The sequence below is a fragment of the Erythrolamprus reginae genome, chromosome 1, assembly GCF_031021105.1.
Source record: "Erythrolamprus reginae isolate rEryReg1 chromosome 1, rEryReg1.hap1, whole genome shotgun sequence".
Lineage (NCBI taxonomy): Eukaryota > Metazoa > Chordata > Lepidosauria > Squamata > Dipsadidae > Erythrolamprus > Erythrolamprus reginae.
This window is the reverse complement of record NC_091950.1, coordinates 6,808,293-6,828,829: the sequence shown is the minus strand read 5'-3', so window position 1 is coordinate 6,828,829 and position 20,537 is coordinate 6,808,293. Positions and strand designations below refer to the sequence as shown.

The 20,537-nt window shown below is 37.6% G+C and overlaps 1 protein-coding gene across 1 annotated transcript; it reads left to right on the top strand.

Annotated features, from left to right (window-relative positions):
- Positions 1-1,016: 1,016 nt before the first annotated feature.
- On the top strand, positions 1,017-16,824 carry LOC139168559 (vomeronasal type-2 receptor 26-like). Its single transcript, XM_070754520.1, has 5 exons — positions 1,017-1,259; positions 1,757-2,575; positions 5,560-5,778; positions 13,794-13,923; positions 15,920-16,824. Exons 1-5 carry the CDS (start codon positions 1,017-1,019, stop codon positions 16,822-16,824), a joined length of 2,316 nt encoding a protein of 771 aa, XP_070610621.1.
- Positions 16,825-20,537: the final 3,713 nt, after the last annotated feature.

Here is a 20,537-nt window from a genome sequence, read left to right as displayed (position 1 = left end):
TTTTTTAATTTTTGCATCTTAACTTTTTATAGCAGATCAACATCTCTATATATACATTAGTGGTAATGTATTATGTAGTTTATACACTTGTACATTATTTTCCTTTGTTATCTTTTCTTCCACATCCATCTCCTATTGATTTTCTCTCTCTTTTTTGTCCATTTGTACCATTTAGTCCATGTATTGTGATATTCTAAGTGTTTTGGTCCATTTAACTCCATTGTTAATCTATCCATTTCTGCACAATCAGATTTGTTTAATGAATTCCATCTCCAGGGGTATCTGGGAATCTTTCCATCATTGTGCATAGGTGATTCTTGCCGCTATCCCTATATGTAATGTTAAGAGTTTTTTAAAATAATACTGGGTTTTACAGACCAATGCATTTAGTTTTTAAATTAATTGGATTGGATTGTTCTTTTTAAAAATGTGTTGTAAACAGCCCCGAATCTTCAGAGGGAGACGTCATATAAATCCAATTAAATAAGTAAATACGTGAATGAGTGAATGAATGAATGAATGAATTAATTAATTAATTAATTAATGGGTGGGTGAGTGAGTGAGTGAGTAACTAAGTAAGTAAATAAGTAAGTAAGTAAGTAAGAAAGAAAGAAAGTAAATACTTAATATTTTGGGGTATTGTTTCTTGACAATTCCTAGCAAAAAAATTTCCAGTGTGTATTCAGTTGTTTTACCAGTCATTTCCTGCAACCATTTATGTTGTACCCCATGATTCTTGACAAATGTATCTTTTCTTTTATGTACACTAGTATATGTACCAAAGACAAATTCCTTGTGTGTCCAATCACACTTGCCCAATAAAGAATTATTCTATTCTGTCCTGTCCTGTCCTGTCCTATCCTATCCCATCCTATTCTATCCTATCCTATCCTATCCTATCCTAGACAAACATAATTAGGACACACATGCATTGAGGTAATGTTTCACAACATTTGTCTCACTATAGACCCACACCCAACAACTACCATCTATTCATGGCCTTGGTGTTTGCAGTGATGGAGATCAACAAGGATCTGGTTCTCCTCCCCAACATCACACTTGGCTTCAACATGTATGACAATGCCGATTGGAATAAGAGAGTTGTTTTTATCAGCTTCTTTTTGCTCTCCATACGTGACCAAATGGTTCCAGGTTATAAATGTGACCAGCAAGACAATCTCTTCTCTGTCATTGGAGGTGACAACCCCAAATTCTCAATGCCGATGGCCTCCATCTTCAGCATCTTCAAGATCCCACAGGTAAGGTATCCTTTAGATACAGTTATAAACTGTATTCTTTAGATACAGTTATGGAGGAGACAAACTACAGAAGCAAATACAGAAGTCCAAGAGGACACCAAAAGGAATGGGGATATGAATACCATATGACTTTCAGAATTGGTGCTTCAGTTGCATACATTTTATGTTTTAGGTGTCAAGATATTCTATAAAGCCCCTAAGAGATACGCAATGTAATATTTCAAGATGAATTCCTTCCTGATATTATCAATAGAAATGTAGCTGCTCTTTCACTGCCGTTTATTCCCTGTACCAGATTTACGGTTTATTTGCTTGGATTCTGACATGTCACAATTTTAGGGAAAACGTGTTACTTGGTGGCTTTTTCTAAGAAAGGAAAAAAGAATCTTATCTCTTAAAATAACTCGTCTTGAGGTTGATAAAATACACTACGGAGACTTCTAAATTCACAGCAATCTTTACTTTTATATTTTAAAGAAGATTCTCCCTTTTTCCAGCTCAGTATTGGCTTTGAGTACATTCAGGGAGACCGAAGAGTTTATCCCTACTCTTTTCGGATTAACCCCAAGGAATTTCCTCAATTTGTGGGTTTAGTCCGGATGCTCCTCTATTTCCAGTGGAACTGGATTGGGCTTATTGTCTGTGAAAATGACAATGGGGAACGTTTCCTTTCAACTCTGAGGCCCATGCTCATGGAGAAGGAGATCTGCCCAGCCTTCATTCAAATGGTGAAACATGATTTTTCTTTTAGAGAAGCATTCAAATTCACTTCACATTCGAAAATGTGGGCTAATGTTGAAGTTATTCTTTCTTTTGCAGAACCGGACACTTTTGAAATGTTTCTTTTTACTCTGAAGTATAGGTCACGTCCAAAAGTTTGGATCCTTACTTCATATTGGAAGCCATATACAAGACATCTTCATGATGGATGGGGAGCTTTAAAGTACTTGCATGGGTCTCTGCATTTTAGGGACCACAGCAGAGGTATCTCAAAATTCAGCAATTTCCTCCTCTCTTTAGACCCTTTGAACCCTCAAGGAGATATGATCCTCCCATTATGGTGGGAAAAGGTCTTTGATTGTGAGTTCCACAAACCAGGTCACTATTTTATAAAATGGAAAAAATACTGTACAGGAAAAGAGAAGCTACGGAATCTGCCAAGCTACATGTTTCAAACAAAGATGACAGGTGAAAGTTACAATGTTTACAATGCTGTTTATGCTCTGGCACACACATTGCATGCAATCTATGGATCTGGATCACGGCAAACACTGATGAGACTTGGAAAGAGGATCTCAAATGTTCAATCCTGGCAGGTAATCTCGGTCCCTTTTTATTCAGTCCATAGATCTTAGAGTGGAAACTTCCCATTTGTATTATCTGAAATATTCGTGAAATATATGGATGCTACTATATCAGTATGATGGATTAATGGACTACAGAGGATGGTAGAGGACAGGAAGGCCTGGATAAATGTTGTTCATGGGGTTGTGGTGGCTCAGACATTACTTCACAACTACCAACAGCAACAGTGTACTTCACAACAAATTACAACAGTAAATGAAAGAAAATCTGAATTTAGTATAATTGGTGGAAAATAGGTAGTGGGGGGAGAGAAAAATTGTAAACCAGTTTTCTCTAAGATCTACAGAGGAAATACCTTCATATAACATCCTGAAAGGTTGCCTAAGGTTCATGGAGGAATTATTATCATTTTAGAACCAGAGGACAATCTGGGCGAATTGGTGCAATTCGTTTCAAAGAGGCAATTGGAGTCTTCTTTTGCCCTCAGTCTTTCCCAGCATTAGGCTCTTCTGCAGTGAGTCCTTCCTTCTTTTTAGGTGGCCAAAGTATTTCAGTTTCATCTTGAGATCTGGCCTTCTAAAGAGCAGTCAGGGTTGATCTCCTCTAGGACTGACCAGTTTGATTGTCTTGCAGTCCAAGGGACTTGCAGGAGTCTTCTCCAGCACCATAGTTCAAAAGCCTCAATTGTTCAGCACTCAGCCTTTCTTATGGTCCAACTTTCAAAGCCATATATTGCAGCTGGGATGCTATGAGACAAATGCCTAATCATAAAGGAGAACTTTGTAGTGTTGGGGAAATAGCTCAGATTTAATCCACTTTCTTTGTAAAAATTCCCTGCTTGGTCTATAGTGTCCATTTTTATTTTCTTCTCTTGCCACGTCACTATTAAACATTCCAGTACAAGCCAGTGGAACATCTTTCTTTCATCAATCTTCTTGTCAAAAAATGATATTCCTTTCTCTTTTCTTCTACTCTTTCTGGAACCTGCTTCAATATTTTTATTTCTTTACTTTTTTAAGCTAGAGTTTGATTCCTTGACCCACTTATAGACACTGGTCAAGTACACAGTACTGGTAGCAAAAAATTGATTTTTTTTCCCCTTCTGGCCTCTGGGTAGGTTTTTCCTATCACAGTAAATGAGGTTGAATGTGTATAATTTTAGAAGAACCATGCATATATGTGTGTGTGTGTGTGTGTACATACACTTTATATACTAGATAATCAGGGGTGGGCTAGTGCCCGGATGGAGGGGAACGCAGTGCGGTAGTGAAAATGGAATTCCACTCCAGAACACCCAATTTGCACTGAAAGATGTTGAAACAAAATGCATAAGCCACGCCCACAGTGTAGTAGTAAAAATGTTGGTAACCCATCACTGCTTATAGATATCCTCTCTTGTGACTCTTCTAGTGAACTTCATATGTACTGCCCTCACAATGAAGGGCTACCAAACTTTTTACCTGCTCCCTCAGCAAATTATGTCTATGTACAAAGTTAGTTTGGACTCAATACATTTCATCAATTTCCCTTACCATCTTCTGTAGGTCCATCTGGAGAATTTCTGTTAGATCTCTGTCATTTTCAGGCCAAAATTTTCATCCTTTTCTTCTATGATATTTTGGAATATTAAACTATAAGAAGCACACTCCATTTCCAGATGAGCAATAGCCTCTTCCAAATTTCTGATGGTCATATCATTTCGTTCCTCCATCCCTTCCATCTTTTGTCCACTTTTTCTACTTTTTCTTCGATTGTTTTAATTCTCTGCTCACTTTCTTGTAGCATTTATTGTATACTTACAATTTTTGTGTGAATTACTTTCATCTTTTCCTTTACTTCTTCCATTTCTGCCTTTATTTCTTCATGCTGTTGTTTAGTTTTTTCTCTATTGTTGTCTATTGATGTCTGCATTCTAAGCATAGATTCTTGCAACATCATCAGGGTCTCTTGAATTGTTTGAAGACTTGGCCGTGATCCTGATTTCTCTTTTACTAGCATGGCTTCTATAATTCTTTGTTGTATTGGAGAGTCCTGAGTTGGTGATGACAGGGTCGATGCTTACTGTTGTCATCATGCTCATCATATTGAATGAGCTTCTTATAGTTTTCCAAAGAATCATGCAACTCTTGAACTTTATATCCTCAGAAAATACTTACAAATATCTTTAAATTATATGCAATCTATATTTCAAATGTCTAATGTAACATCTATTACATTTAACAATGCCCGAGTCTTCGGAGAGGGGCGGCATACAAATCTAATAAATAAATTTTAAAAACTTTATAGTTACTTAATAAAATTTACAAGATTATTAAATATTCTATGTAATTAATTTAGAAAAGAAGAATGTCTTATTATATGCAAATATCTACTTAGGAGTAGTTGACTATAGTATATTGTTCTATTAATAATAATCAATAACTATTACATATATTGTATTTTTTTTATTAATACCATTTTCTAATACATTCCTAATCTGCACTTTACAGTATTTCCTACATTTGACTAGTAAAATGTTCATCTAGTTGGATGGCCTGCAGTATACATCAATGCAATGTTGTTCTCCCCCTCCCCCTTTTATAATGAATTCACAATTGTTTTCATTATTGTTCTGCTCTATTTCTGTAGAGATGTAGTTATTTCTTCTATATAACACACCTCCACTTGCTCAGTTATTAGGTCTGCTTGTTTAAAGCGATTTAAATCCCTCTCAATGGTATATTTCATTCAAGGATTTTATTCCATCAAGTTTCTGTTATGGCAACAATCTCATATCTGCCCTCATGTACTTGGAATTCTAACTCACCATTTTTATTCCTCATAGATTATATATTGGTGTATAGGCATTCGAGTCCTTTTTAACTGACACTATGCTTGGTTTCTACATAATCAGTTTTGAGTCCGAGAAGCCATAAAGTGATAGAAGCTATGACCAAAGCCTAATCTGTGGTTTTCAACCAATTACTCCAATGTCTGAAGATCTATTTTGTTTCAGCTTCTTCCTTATTTGAGGAATGTCCAGTTCAATAACAGTGCTGGAGAAGAAGTCTCCTTCTCAGAAAAAGGTCTGGGATCTGCTTGTTATGATCTTCTCAACTGGGTTCACTTCTGCAATCGATCAATTGTCCTTCGGAAAGTTGGGCAAATAAATCCAGGGACTCCTCCAGGCCAGGATGTCACCATTCATTCTGATGCAATTATCTGGCCTAGAAAGGTGAGCTGGAAGATTCACTCTCTTCTGGGTATGCAGAACTTCCCAACTGGAAAACAGAAATATTGAATCAGGAAACATGACAGCATGACATTGGGTGAAAAAAGGGTTTTGCATGGACATTTGAGGCATGATTTGTGTCACAATTAGGAAGAACTTCTTCTAACCCAGTTGACCTTTAGAGTTGGATCCATTGTAGTATCCAACACAGGCCCCAAACCAATGATCGGGGTTCATTGCAATGATTTTTTAAAAATTATTTAATAATATACACTGGAGGAATTTCCTTCAGAAAGCAATAATGTGCACTCATATATAAACATTCCAAGACAGATGGGGTAAATGATACATTCCTAGCTGTGGACAGGCAATAGAAGATGTAATTCATAGATATTAAAAATTGGTAAAGCTCAAATTAATCCCAAACCCCTTTACTGTTACTAACCTCAAAAAATATATATTGTACTAATTTAAAAAATCAGTTACATGGAAACAGATACATTGATATTGTATCAAGTTCCTCAGGCTTGCCTCAATTTCCACAAATGTCCTTTCTTTCTGTTTTGTTTGTTTGTTTGTTTGTTTGTTTGTTTATTTGTTTGTTTGTTCGTTCGTTCGTTCATTCATTCAATCATTCATTCATTTATTTATTTATTTATTTATTAGATTTGTATGCCGCCCCTCCCCGAAGACTCAATATAAAACAACAATATAAAAAGACAATGTAAACAAATCTAATATTAAAAACAATATAAAAAACCCCAATTTAAAGAACCACTCATGTTTTACTAGCAAATACCAATTCCTCAAATAATTTATTTTCTTTTTTTTATTTTTTTTAAAATAAATTTTATTGATTTTATAAAATGATTACATAAAAACAAACATATAACAGTGCACAGTGCATGTGCCCATCACCTTACAAAACAAGACACCACCCTTCACCACCACCACCCATATAAGGGGATTCAAAAGTTTTTAATTATGTTTATCTGTGTTTCCTTGGCTCTATCTTGCATTCGATATTACTAAAAGAGTGATTGCAGTTTATTTTTCACATTTACATCACAGATACTATTCAACATATAATCCTTCACCTTATTCCATCGTAACATCAGCTTCTCCAGTTTGTTTTCATCAAAGTTGTTTAATCTTATTTCCATAATTTCAAAATATATGTGGTCCACCATGTACCAGTACCAATTCTGTATTGTCCATTTTGTAGAGTCTTTCCAACCCAATACCACTACTGCTTGAGCACTTTCTAAGGCTGCAGATTTTATTTCCTTGAATTCTCCTAAATTTCTATTTCGATTTTAATTAAAATCGCTGTTTCTTTTGCAATTATCCAGTTAATATTTAACATTTTATTAATTTCGTTCTGTACTCCATTCCAGAATGTCTGAATTTCTGCGCACTCCCAGAACATATGCATAAAAATTCCCTTTGTTTGGCAACCATGCCAACAATTACCCTTCTCTTTCCCCTGGAAGTGTGCAAGTTTAGCCGGTGTATAGTACCATTTATGTAAAATTTTCCTTCTCATCTCTTTAACTCTTGTATTTTTGATCTTATATATATTTTCTACTATTTCTTTCATCTCACTTTCATCTATTTGTACATCATTTTGCCAGCATCTTGTCAAACTTTTTATTACTTCCTCTTCCACCTGCAATAACATTCTATATATATTACCGGCTTGGGCTTTTATCTCATTAATCTTTTCTTTTATTATTTTTTCTAAACAATTTTCTTCTCGTAAAAAAGCTTCTTTATTCTCACTTTTATTTAGATATTTACTTATTGCATTAATCTGCAGCCATTTCTGTTGCCCAAGCCACCATTCCAATCGAGTACAGCTAACTCTTGCATCCTTCTCATATAATTGTTCAATTCTCATTACACCTTTGCTATTTAATACTTTAATAATTCTGCTTAAGTTAACATCATCACCTGTATTCAATACATGTAACGTTGATAGCTTGGAATTCCTAATTCCACATTTTCTTTGCCATTTAGACCATATTTCTAAACATGCTTTCAGAGGGTCGATTAAATTGCTAATTTCTATTCTACTCCAATTTTTAAGTAATAGCTCTTTATTATTTATATTGTTTAATTCCTTTTCTAACTTTAGCCACTTCTTTTTCCCCCATAACTGTAATTCCATTAATCTTTCTATTTGAAATGCTTCTCTATATAGTACCAAGCATGGGCACCCCCATCCCCCCTCTTTCTCTTGTGCAAACTGCCATTTTTTTTCTTATTCTAGGACTTTTGTTTCCTTCAATCCAAAAGTTTAATTTACTATCCCATTCTCTCAGTTTTGCCCCAGGGAGGGTACCTGGTAAAACCTGAAACAAATACATCATTTTTGGTAATATCATCATTTTAAGGGCTCTGATCTTGGCAATTCTTCCCAACCTTTTGCCCCTCCCATTTTTAATCTGCTTCTGAATTTTTTTCCATATTAAATTGTAGTTGGCTGTCGCAGTTTTTATTGGATTCTTAAACAGCCAGATACCTAAATATTTCATTTTTTTACATCCTAGTTTCAAACCTGATATTTTTTGTATCTCAATTTGTTCTTTTGGGCCTGTATTTAAACAAATTATCTCTGATTTTTCTATATTAACCATAAGTCCCGATTGTTCTTTAAATTCCTGGAGCAATATCATTATTCTTTTCATCATTTCAATTGAGGTCTCAGACATCACTATAGCATCATCTGCAAATAAGTTTAATTTCAATTCAAATTTCCCTATTTGATAACCTCTCCATTCCTTATCGTTTCTAATTTTGTTTGCTAAAACCTCAATTGCCAATGCGAATAACATTGGGGATAATGGGCAGCCCTGCTTAGTTCCATTCTGGATTTTAATTGTCTCTGTTCTCTTACCATTTACTCTAATATGGGCTAAATTGTCCTTATAAATTGTTTCTGTAATTCTACAAAATGAATCTCCCATATTTAAATCTTTACATAATTGAAACAAGTAATCATGGTTGACTTTATCAAAGGCTTTGTACACGTCTAGTTTTAAAATACTTAATTTTCTTTTGGTATTGGTAGCATGGTGTATAACATTAATCACATTTCTAATTGGTTCATAAATCTTCCTTCCTTTAACAAATCCATATTGATCTTCTCCAATTACCTTTGGTAAAATATTCTCTACTCTGTTTGCCAATATTTTCATAAATATTTTATAATCCTGATTCAGTAAGCTGATAGGGCGATAAGAACCTGGGTCTGTTAGATCACGATCCGGCTTTGGGATAGTTATGATTTCTGAGATTTTCCACGTCTGTGGAGTTTCAAAAGTCTCAATTATATTGTTAAACAATTTTTCTAAATACGGTAATAATTCATTCATATAAGTCTTATAATATTCAGCAGTAAAACCATCTGGACCTGGAGCTTTAGCAGGTTTCAACCCTTTAATAACTCTAGATATCTCATCATTTGTTATTTTTGCATTTAACATTTGTCTATCCTCTTCCATTAATTTCTCATTAACCTCTATGGTTTGCAATGTAATATATTCTTTTTTATATAAATTCCCATAAAAGTCACTCATTATTTTTTCCATTTCTGCATTACTACATTTTATTACACCTTTCTTATCCTTTAGAGCAGAGATATGGGATTTCTCTTTTCTTTTTTTCAAATAATGTGCCATTTGTTTCATTGATTTTTTCCCCCACCCTCTGATTCTCTGTTTTACAATCATCATCATTTTATTCCATCTTTCTTCATCCAGTGATTGTAATTTCTTTTTCTTAGATAATAGTAATGTATTCCAAGCTCTATTTCTTTTAATTTTTAGAGTTTCTTGAATTAAGTCTATTTCTTTTAATAGGCTTTGTCTTTCAACTTCCCAGGATTTCCTAATAAAAGCTTCAGTACTAATACACTTACCCCTCATGACAGCCTTATGTGTATCCCAAACTATTGATTGTTTAACTTCTCCTGTTGCGTTAATACTAAAGAATTCACTCAGTTCCTTTTGTAATTTGAGTCTATTTTTCTCACTAGCTGAGACCACAGGGTTATATCTCCAAATCCTTTGTTGCCTACCAACGTCTGTCTCAATCACTGCTAACAGTGGGGCGTGGTCTGATAACCAAATGCTTTTAACTTCTACTTTTTTAATTTGTACGTCAGCTGTTTTATTAATATATAATCAATGCAACTAAATTTATTATGTCTTGCTGAGTAAAATGTATCCCTGTTTACTATATTTTCATGTAGGTCCATCATATTAATTTTATTCAAATGTAACTTTTTCTTTTCTCCCCTCCCTGCTGTTAATTCCAGATTGAAATCACCTGCTAAGATCACTGTACCTTCTGCAAAATTATCTAATTTACGCTTTACATTCATTATGAATTGTTTTGCATTTACATTGGGAGCATAAATTACTGCTAAAGTTACTAACTTATTATTTATTTTTCCCTTGATAAATAGCATTCTACCGTCTTTGTCTCTTTTGATATTAATTAATTGGAATATTATTCTTTGATTAATCAATATGGCGACTCCTCTGGATTTTACCGTCCCTCTCGACTCATAAGCCCTTTGCCACTGATCATTTGTAACCAATTTATCTGTTCTTCCCCTTCCTTTATGAGTTTCTGATAAAAATAAAATATCAGCTTTACTATCCCTAGCCAGCTTCATGATTCTATACCGTTTTTTCTGTGATGAGAGACCATTTACGTTTAACGATAATAACACTGTTTCACCCATTCACATGATTTTAAATATATTTCCCCCTCCTGCAAAACAGAGCCTGCTGGAAAAATGCTTGTTGATTATCATGAATCCCCACCCTAGTGCCTCTTCCCTCCCACCCCCCCTAAGGGGAGGCAACGAAAAAAACATTCGTTATCCAAGAGGCACTCCTGGATTTGCGTTCCACTAGAGCCCTCCCCATCTCCTCTTTTAAAACAATAAAGAAAGGTCCCCCCCCTCCTCCCCTCTTTTCCCCTTGTTGGTTAGCATAAAATACACAAAGAAGAAGTTAATTAGTTGAGAACAATAATACCATACTGGCAGATCAGCTCAGTTCAGTTTTTTATTTCTTCTTCTGGCGCGTGATTCTCGGTTCCTCTCTTCTTTCCTTCTCCTGAAGAAATTCCAGTTCCTTTTGCAAAGCTGCGATTTTTTCCTCTTTGCTTTGTTCTGCTGCACAAGTTGGTTGGAGCATAAACATCCCGTCTCCGTCTGCTACTTCTGGTTTGCCCTTTGATGTAGATGCCTGGGACGCTGCCTTCGAATCAATCCCCAGTTGTTGAAGCAATTTTTCCCCCTCCTCCAGAGATCTCGCCTGAAAAACTTTGGAGTCTTTGAAGACAATTACTGTGGCAGGATAACGCCATGAGAAACGGATTCCATTTTCGAATAATTGGGAGGTGACATCTCTCATCTGATTTCTCATCCTTAGAGTTTCTGCAGACAAGTCTTTTAGAATGCGAATTGGAGTGGCTTTATAACGTAAGTTTGAAATCTGCTTTAGTTCTCTAAAGATTTCTGCTGCCCGCCTTTCCGAATTAAATCTTACAATAACATCTCTTTGATCTCCTTGATTCCGAGATCCAAATGCCCAGTGTGCTCTTTCAAATTCGCCTAGATCACATTTGATGTTATTTTCACTGAACCATTGGTAAATTGCTTGGATAAGGTGTTTACCTTCCGCAAAATCTTTTTTAAATCCTCTCAGGCGGAGATTAGGTCTTCTCTGTCTGTCCTCCAAGTTAATTATATGTAATTCTTGACGGCTCTTTCCCTTCTCCAATTTCACAATTCTTTGATCTTGTAATTTTGATTGCTCTTTTAAATCAGCAACCCCAGCTCCCACGGCAGAAATTTCTTTTTTCATATCTTGGAGCAATTGTCCCATATTGGCAAATGCCGTTAATAATGAATCCATTTTACCCTCCAGCTCCGTAGTAGATGCCATGTTTTCTTTGTTCTCACTTTTTTCCCCTACTCACGTTTAAAACTGCAGCTTGCACCTTCTTTTTTCTCTTTTTTATAAAGTTTTCAAAAGCTCCGTTCAATCCGCTTCCTCTCGATCCACTTTCCACCAAGCTAGAGAGGGTTGTCAGGGGTTAACTTTCACTTTTGCTAATTCACATTAGGGAGCTCTCTGTAGATGCGTCTATCTAATTAGTTGACGCATGCGCAAATCCCAAATAAATAATTTCTTTTCTTCATACTGTTCAGTTAGATGCCAAAATCTCGGCTCCACTAAACATTTTTTAATTGAAATATATACATTAAAAACAAAACATATAAACAATTAGGACAAACAATTGTGCATACACACACACAAAGAAAAAAAAGAAAAAGAATCGATTCAATTAAGTTGTACATATCCATTAAACACAACGTCTACTTGGTCATTTTTATGGCTATTACAGATGATGATATTTAAAGAAAGAATTCCAGTTATCTAATTTATATGTATACTTGTCTTCCTTTCAACCACCTTAGATCAATCAATATTACAATATCTCATTTAATACAAATCAAATTATTCATAATTTATCTTTAGAATGTTATAAGTTAAATAAATTCATCCTTTAATTCATATCTACATATCAGTTTTGTTCTTTTCTTGTTTCTAAACACTCATAAAAAGGGTTCAAAATTTTATAATACTCTGAGTCTTCTTTATTGTTTATTTTAAATGTTAACATCTCTGCTTCTGCACAGTCCATAATTTTCTTTATTAATATATAATCATCTGGTAATTCTCTTTGTTTCCAATATTGTGCAATTGTGATTCTGGCGGCCGTTAATATGTGCAATGTTAAATAATACTGGGGTTCCCCCCCCCCATCTTTTGGTCAATGATGCCTAAGAAAAATGCTTCTGTTTTTTTAATTAATTTCCAGTTTTGTCAATTCCTTTAACAAATTTTGACTTTTATTCCAAAATTTTGATGTGTGAGCATGTCCACCTTATATGAAAGTAAGTCCCTCATCTCAGTTCCAATCTCCAGCATTGACAGGTGGATCTGTAGTGTCACTGAATTGAATTATTATTATTATTTTATTGGATTTGTATGCCACCACTCTCCATAGATTCGGGGCGGCTAACAACAATGATAAAAACAGCATGTAACAATCCAATACTAAAACAACTAAAAACCCTTACTATAAAACCAAACATACACACAAGCATACCATGCATAAATTGTAATGGCCTAGGGGAAGGAATATCTCAACTCCCCCATGCCTGGCGGTATAAGTGATTCTTGAGTAGTTTACGAAAGACAGGGAGGTTGGGGGCAGTTCTAATCTCTGGGGGGAGTTGGTTCCAGAGGCCTGGGGCCGCCACAGAGAAGGCTCTTCCCATGGGGCCCACCAAATGACATTGTTTAGTCGATGGGACCTGGAGAAGACCAACTCTCTGAGACCTTATCGGTCGCTGGGATTTGTGCGGTAACAGGTGGTTCCGGAGGTAATCTGGCCCAATGCCATGTAGGGCTTTAAAGGTCTTGACCAACACTTTGAATTGTGACCGGAAACTGATCAGCAGCCAATGCAAGCCACGGAGTGTTGAAGAAATGTGGGCGAAACGTGGAAGCCCCACGATGCCCCCCTCGCCACAGCCAAAAGATGATGTTCCAATGTCAGCTGTGGATCAAGGAGGACGTCTAAATTGCGAACCCTCTCCGAGGGGGTCAGTAGTTCCCCCACGGGTAATAGACGGACAGATGGAATTGTCCTTGGGAGGCAAGACCCACAGCTACTCCGTCTTGTCTGGGTTGAGTTTGAGTTTGTTGACACCCATCCAGGTCTCAACAGCCTCCAGGCACCGGCACATCACTTCCACTGCTTCATTGACTGGAAATGGGGTGGAGATGTATAACTGGGAGCTATTCCAGACTTCTTATCGATCCTGGTGAACCATATCTGAAGATGGGCAGAGAATGTGGAAGTGGATAAATGAAGTTTACCTATTGCTTTGGTCATCTCTCAGGCATTTCCCTTTCCTCTTTTAGAAGGTGCCATTTGCTAGGTGTGGCATGAAAAGGTGCCAGGCAGGAGAAAGGAAAAGTGTCCCAGAGGGTGAACAAGTTTGCTGCTACCTATGTACCTCTTGTTCAGATGGGAGCATTTCTGATCAGACAGGTAGAGCATATAGACCAGTGATGGCTTGCCTTTCCTGGAACGAGTGCCCAAAGCTTGTGTGTGTCTGAACCCCCAAAATGCAATGTGTGCACAGCCCCTGTGCATGCACCCCACTCCCTGTGCATGTGCATGGGCCCCCGCATGCATCACCCACATACACATGTCCCCCATGCACACGTGTGCTCACCTGCATGCAGCCCCAGTATGTGCCCCTACCCCCAGCATGCATCCTGCTCCTTGCAAATATGCCCCCCCCCATGCATGGCAGAGACCTGACAACCAGCTGGCCAGTGGGGGGTGCACATGCTGGAGCTGAACTAAGGTGAAGTTTTGGGTGCCAACAGAGAGGGCACTGTGTGTCACAGGTTGCATGCGTGCGATAGGTTAACCATAACAGATATAGACCTTTCATAATCAGTGAACCATTCCACGAATCCCAATATTGATATATTTTTATCATAGTTCATAGTATTGATAGGCTTCAAAGTTTCAGGGAACAGGGATTTCCCCTGTAAATCACTCCTTTCCCTTTCCAGAATACTTGGTGCACAATTCTATATCCTTCTCTTTGTAATTAATTTATTTAAAAACCATTTCAGATGAATAAGAGAAAATTCCCTCCCGTGATATTTAATGCACCTTTTTATGTCTTCCTCTGTTGCATTGTGGACAGTCTCAGCACACATGACAAAAAACACACAGAAGAGCAAGATTTCTGTCTGATAGATATATCAGCCTTGTTCTAATTCCAGTATGAAATGGCTTACAATAGTCATGCAGGCATCCAGTGAATAGTCAGGGTCTTTATTCCACAGAAAACTGTCCAGGCCAGCTAGAGATGAATAGATCCATGTCTCTGACTAAACTAACCTAGGATCATTAACAAAGATGGAGGATTGGCCTTTTTTTTTTTGATCTACCATGAAATGCACAGTTGGTCATTACATCACTTATTTGTTTGTTTGTTTGTTTGTTTGTTTGCTTGCTTGCTTGCTTGTTTGTTCCTTCGTTCCTTCCTTCCGTCATTCATTCATTCATTCATTCATTCATTCATTCATTCATTCATTCATTCATTCATTTATTGCATTTGTATCCCACCCTTCTCTGAAGCCTCGGGGCCACTCATAACATATCAAAAAACAGTATACAATATAAATATCTAAGATCCAATTAATATAATTAACTATTCTAAAAACCTTGGGACATTAAAACTCATTCATTCATATTTAAACAAACATACATCACACTCTTTGGCCAGAAGGTAGAGTCTAGCGACCCCAAGCATGGTGACATAGATGGGTTTTCAGGTTCTTTTCAGGTTCTTACAGATGGTGAAGAGGGTGGGGACAGTACAAATCTCTGGGGGGAATCTGATTCCAGAGGGCTGGGCCACCCAGAGAGGAGGCTCTTTCCCTAGGCCCTGTTCTGCCTGACTGGGCTCAGGCAATGCGTAACAGTTCAAAGAAAAGAAATCAAACACAGACGTGTTCTGCTAATCAGCAAACTTATATTAAATAAACAAAAAAGGGTTACTCAAAACAGTTCTTGGTGTCCGGAAACAATGATAGTGCAAGGCTTACTTCAGCTGCATACAAAAACACAGGAAAAAAACAAACAAAAACAATCTGGAATGAGCAAAGACGTTTCAGGAGTCCTTTTGAATCTTTGGAGCAAACAGCAAGTCCCAGAGTTTTCACCTCCCACTTGTCTGAAAAAGCTGGGTTGAAAACTCCAATGGCACGGAACAGAAACTTCAGAGCAGGAACCACAAAATAACACAGATAAACAGCCACAGTTTCCCTTGGGCCTTTGCTACCTTTTATCCGTTTAGCCCTCATTAAGGGAACCACACCCAGCCCTCAGTATAAGAACCACACCCAGCCCAGGTGCTACTATTATGACTTGTAATACTCCTTCAACAGATCCCTTCTTTGCATAGCTCTTCGGCTACGCAGATCAATATATTGAAAATTAACATTAAAACTCTTGATTTCAGATGCAGCTGAATGTGATTCTTGCCCGCAAGACCAATATCCCAACAAGGATAAGGTCCACTGCATTGCCAAGAAGATCCACTTCCTTGCCTATCAAGAGACCCTGGGATATGCTTTATCCTCTTTAGCTCTTTTATTTTCCATGATCACATTTGCTGTCCTGGTGATTTTCTGTAAACATCATGACACACCAATTGTCAAAGCCAACAACAGAAATCTCAGCTACATCCTCCTGGTCTCCCTCCTGCTCTGCTTCCTCTGTTCCTTCCTCTTCATTGGTCGACCTGGGAAGATCACCTGTCTCTTCCAACAATCTGCCTTTGCCATTCTCTTTTCCCTTGCAGTTTCCTCTGTCTTGGCAAAAACTGTTATGGTGGTTCTGGCCTTCATGGCTACCAAGCCGGGGAACAGGACAAGAAAACTCTTAGGAAAACCACTGACCATTTCCATTGTCTTAGGCTGTCCCCTAGTCCAAGCAGTTCTTTGTGTCACCTGGCTGGGAACGACTCCCCCATTTCTCAACATGGATTTCTACTCCTTGGTCGGACAGACCATCATAGAATGTAAGGAAGGGTCAATTTTAATGTTTTATGCTATTCTTGCCTACCTTGGTTTCCTAGCTCTTATGAGTTTCACAGTGGCTTTTATGGCCAGGAAATTGCCTGACAGCTTTAATGAAGCCAAGTTCATTACTTTTAGCATGCTGGTCTTCTGCAGTGTTTGGATCACCTTCCTCCCCACCTACCTGAGCACTAAAGGGAAGTCCATGGTGGCTGTGGAGATCTTCTCCATCTTGGCCTCTGGGGCTGGTCTCTTGACTTGCATCTTTTTCCCTAAATGCTTCATTATCCTTCTCAGGCCCAATCTGAATTGTAAAGAGAATATAATGAGGCAGAGGAATTGCTGATTTATGTGGAGATTGGGCACGGTGATTTTGGGATATTTTTATGTTTGATCTGTTTTCCATAATAAATTGTGAAATGCAAGAAAATATTGTCCATTAAATAATTGGAACTATTGTTGCATAATATTGGAAAGTTGGATAACAATGCATTGAAATTGACATGTCGATGCTACAGTAACATCACTGTGCTTCTTGATTTACCTTATGATTTTCCTGTGTTCCTGACTATCTTATCTGCTGTGAATGTAGATTTTAAGTATATTCATTTATACAAAACTACAAACTTCATTTGGACAGCTGCAACCCAATTCCTTGACAAGTACACAGTATAGGAAAACTGATGAAGCATTGTCTCTACTGCACAATCAGATGATTTTCTAAAAAGAAGAAAAAGGTTTTTCAAAGATGTCCTAGTTGAAGACAAGTAAAACTAAAGAAATGTTATGTGTATCTCAATGAACCTATCACCAAAATGCAAACGTATTACATGGCAAACTGCTCTGAAGTATGGATCAAAGACAATGTTCCACATTGTAAAATTTGGAAGGAGAGAATAAACTTATCCTGTCTTAAAAACAAAAATAAGGTGTATTTATTCATTTCTTAAATTACATAACAGGACTTTCTGTCTCAAGAACTGAAGCCGGTGTGGGTTCTAACTTACCTCTCTGCTGGTTCACCCATGGCCATACCTCATGGGTGCTCAGGCACTTTAAGTGTATACACATGCGCAGTGCCAGAAACTCAAAAATAATTCCCCACAAAAAGCCAAAATAAAGATGTTGGAACATGCACAGTGCTGGAAACTTGACTTCTGTGCATATGCACAAGAAAAAAATCAGTAAAATTTTCCAAATCCTCCTCCACCAATTTTTTTTTTAAAAGATAGCAGCGTCCACAGACTGGCACTGACAAAGCCAGCTCCATGATGTCACCAGCGTTTTGTTACTGTCTTGAGGCCAAAGACATCACCATCATCTCAGATGTTATTTGTAGCAATGACATTGTCCCAATATTCCTTATTTTTTTCCCTATCAGGAAAACATACAGTACATGATATCCCATGCTCTGATTCCAGCCATGCACTGAGAGAAAACTCAAGAGAAATGGAAGAGAAAGGTATAACTGAAAATCCTGCTGTGGAATATCTTGGAATTCTCAACCCCCATACTGGAAGGATCAGCAAGGCTTGAAAGTATGGGCAGTAGGCAAACCACCTTGCTTAGGAGATTACTCCCTCACAGGATCTGTCTCTCCTTGGAGCCATAGGAGGCCAGGAGTATCTGGACATAGAGAGGCCCAAATGGGGGCCACGTCATCACCCCACTCTGAACATAAGAAGAGCCATGCTGATTCAGGCCCAAGCCCATCAAGTCCAGCATTCTGTGTAACACAGTGGCCCACCAATTGTACATGGGGATCTTGAGCAGAAAGAGAAGGCAAAACCCTCCCTTTCCCTTGACCCCTAATAAATGATACTCAAGGGAATCCTACCTGCCTCAACAAACATAGAGGTGGCACTTGGATATCAGTTTCAATAACCACCGATACAATTGGCATTCATGAATATGACTAATTCTGCCTTAAAGTTATCCCAGCTGATAGCTGTCATGACTTCTTCTGGAAGTGAATTGTTGGGGGTCAAGGGAAATTGAGATTTTGCCTTCTCTTTCCGCTCAAGATCCCAGTGTACAATTGGTGGGCCAATGTGTGACACAGAATGCTGGACTTGATGGGCTTGGGCCTGAATCAGCATGGCTCTTCTTATGTTCTTACATTTTTATACTTGTATGTTGGTCCTTTCCAAAATATTTATTTATTTTGTCCAATACAGAACGAGGGTTTTAGTGGGTATATATCTATATACACATAGTAAAATACACGATGAAGGTTATAGAGGAGATACTCATAGTAAAATATATCTAAGAAATAATAGAAAAGAAGGTATAGTAATAGAACATATCAATGAAAGAATAGAAGAAGAGATATAGGAATAGAAGAAAGGTATAGGAGATATAGGACAGCAATAGGACAGGGTAGGGAAGGCACTCTAGTGCACTTGTACTCGCCTCTTACTGACCTCTTAGGAATCTGGATAGGTCAACAGTAGATAATCTAAGCAAAAAAAATTGGAATCTATCTCTGAGCTCAAGAAACTTTATTTAGAAAAGAAATAATGGTGATACCAAACTAATGTTAATATAGGCAGATAATATATTTTAAACAAACTTAACCAAGCTTATTAGAAGTCAAATAAATAAATAAACAAACCAAAACTCTGGACAAAACAAGAATTGGAATAAAAAGAATGTGTTTCCTCACAATATAAGAAATGATTTAATTTAGGCAGGAAAGTTGTATTTGAGTCTGTAAAAAGAATAATTTGAAACTGCTAATAATGAACATGTTATTGCCAAAGTCTTTAAAATACTGTTGAAACTCAATCTGGAAAACAATTACGTTAAACAATGTATAGTTTATTGGGCAAGGAACTTTGAATATAACAATGGTCAAGAAATGGGAAAATAGACAGATAAATGGTTTAATATTTTTATTGATTATAATTTGATTAGAAAATGTTCATAAAGTGATGTACTGTTGGTATATAACACATGATAAACTATGAAAGATATATACAGTGGTACCTCTATTTAAGAACTTAAATCGTTCCATGACCAGGTTCTTAAGTAGAAAAGTAGAAGCAATTTTTTTTCCATTGGAATCAACGTAATGCATGCAAACCCATTAGGAAAGGAATTTGGGTGGGAGGAGGAGGAGGAAGAAGAGGAGGAGGACATTCGCTGCCCAGAGCGAAGGGAGCGTTTCTTTTCTCTGGGCACTGGCAGAGGGTTATTCCCTCTCAAACTGCCCAGAGAAAGGAAAGTGCTTTGTTTGCTCTGGACAGCAAAAGCTTCCTTAAGAGCCACCGAAAGGTTCCTCTGGCAGCCCAGAAAAGCCCGAGATGGCCGGTATTAAAAGGGGAATGGCAGGAAACTGGCCGGGCCTTCGTGCCGCTTTCAAATTTTGGGAAATTTTTCTGGGCTCAGGTTCTTAAGTAGAAAAGGCAAAAAAATCTTGAACACCTGGTTCTTATCTAGAAAAGTTCTTAAGTAGAGGTGTTCTTAAGTAGAGGTACCACTGTATAGGTGTTTTAGATTTGGAATAAAAGAGAAATGCTGGGACCAGATCCATGGAGTTCTGGTTTAATCCATGAAAACCCAACTATCAGATCTGCCATCAAACCACTTCAGTCCTGTTTCTCTTTGCTTCAATGTCAACCTGCCATAAAGTTAGGTGAGGGGGAATGGGAGGATAGGGAAGGGTGTGTGTGACAGGGGGATGGGACATTTCACCTCCGCCAGTTGGGTGCAGCTCTTTATTCTACAGCCTTTCATTTCTGATGATTGGGAGCTGTCTTTTCTCGCTCACTGAAAGGCCCCTAGTTGTTCAGCCCAGGGGGGTTTGAGGGAGAAAGTGGAGGAGGTCTAATGATCCTGCCCCATTCCCAGAGAGAGAGAGGTCTGGCCATGTTCCGGGCATCTAGATGATCCCACGCCTCTTTTAATTCGCTCCTTCATTTATCTTGACGGTCGCCAGAAGTGGGGTGGGGAGGGGGCTTTGGGAGCCAACACACCAGTTGTAGTCTGAACCACTCCTCAAACAGGAGACTCATACAGAATCATAGAGTTGGAAGGGACCTCAGAAGCCATCTTGTC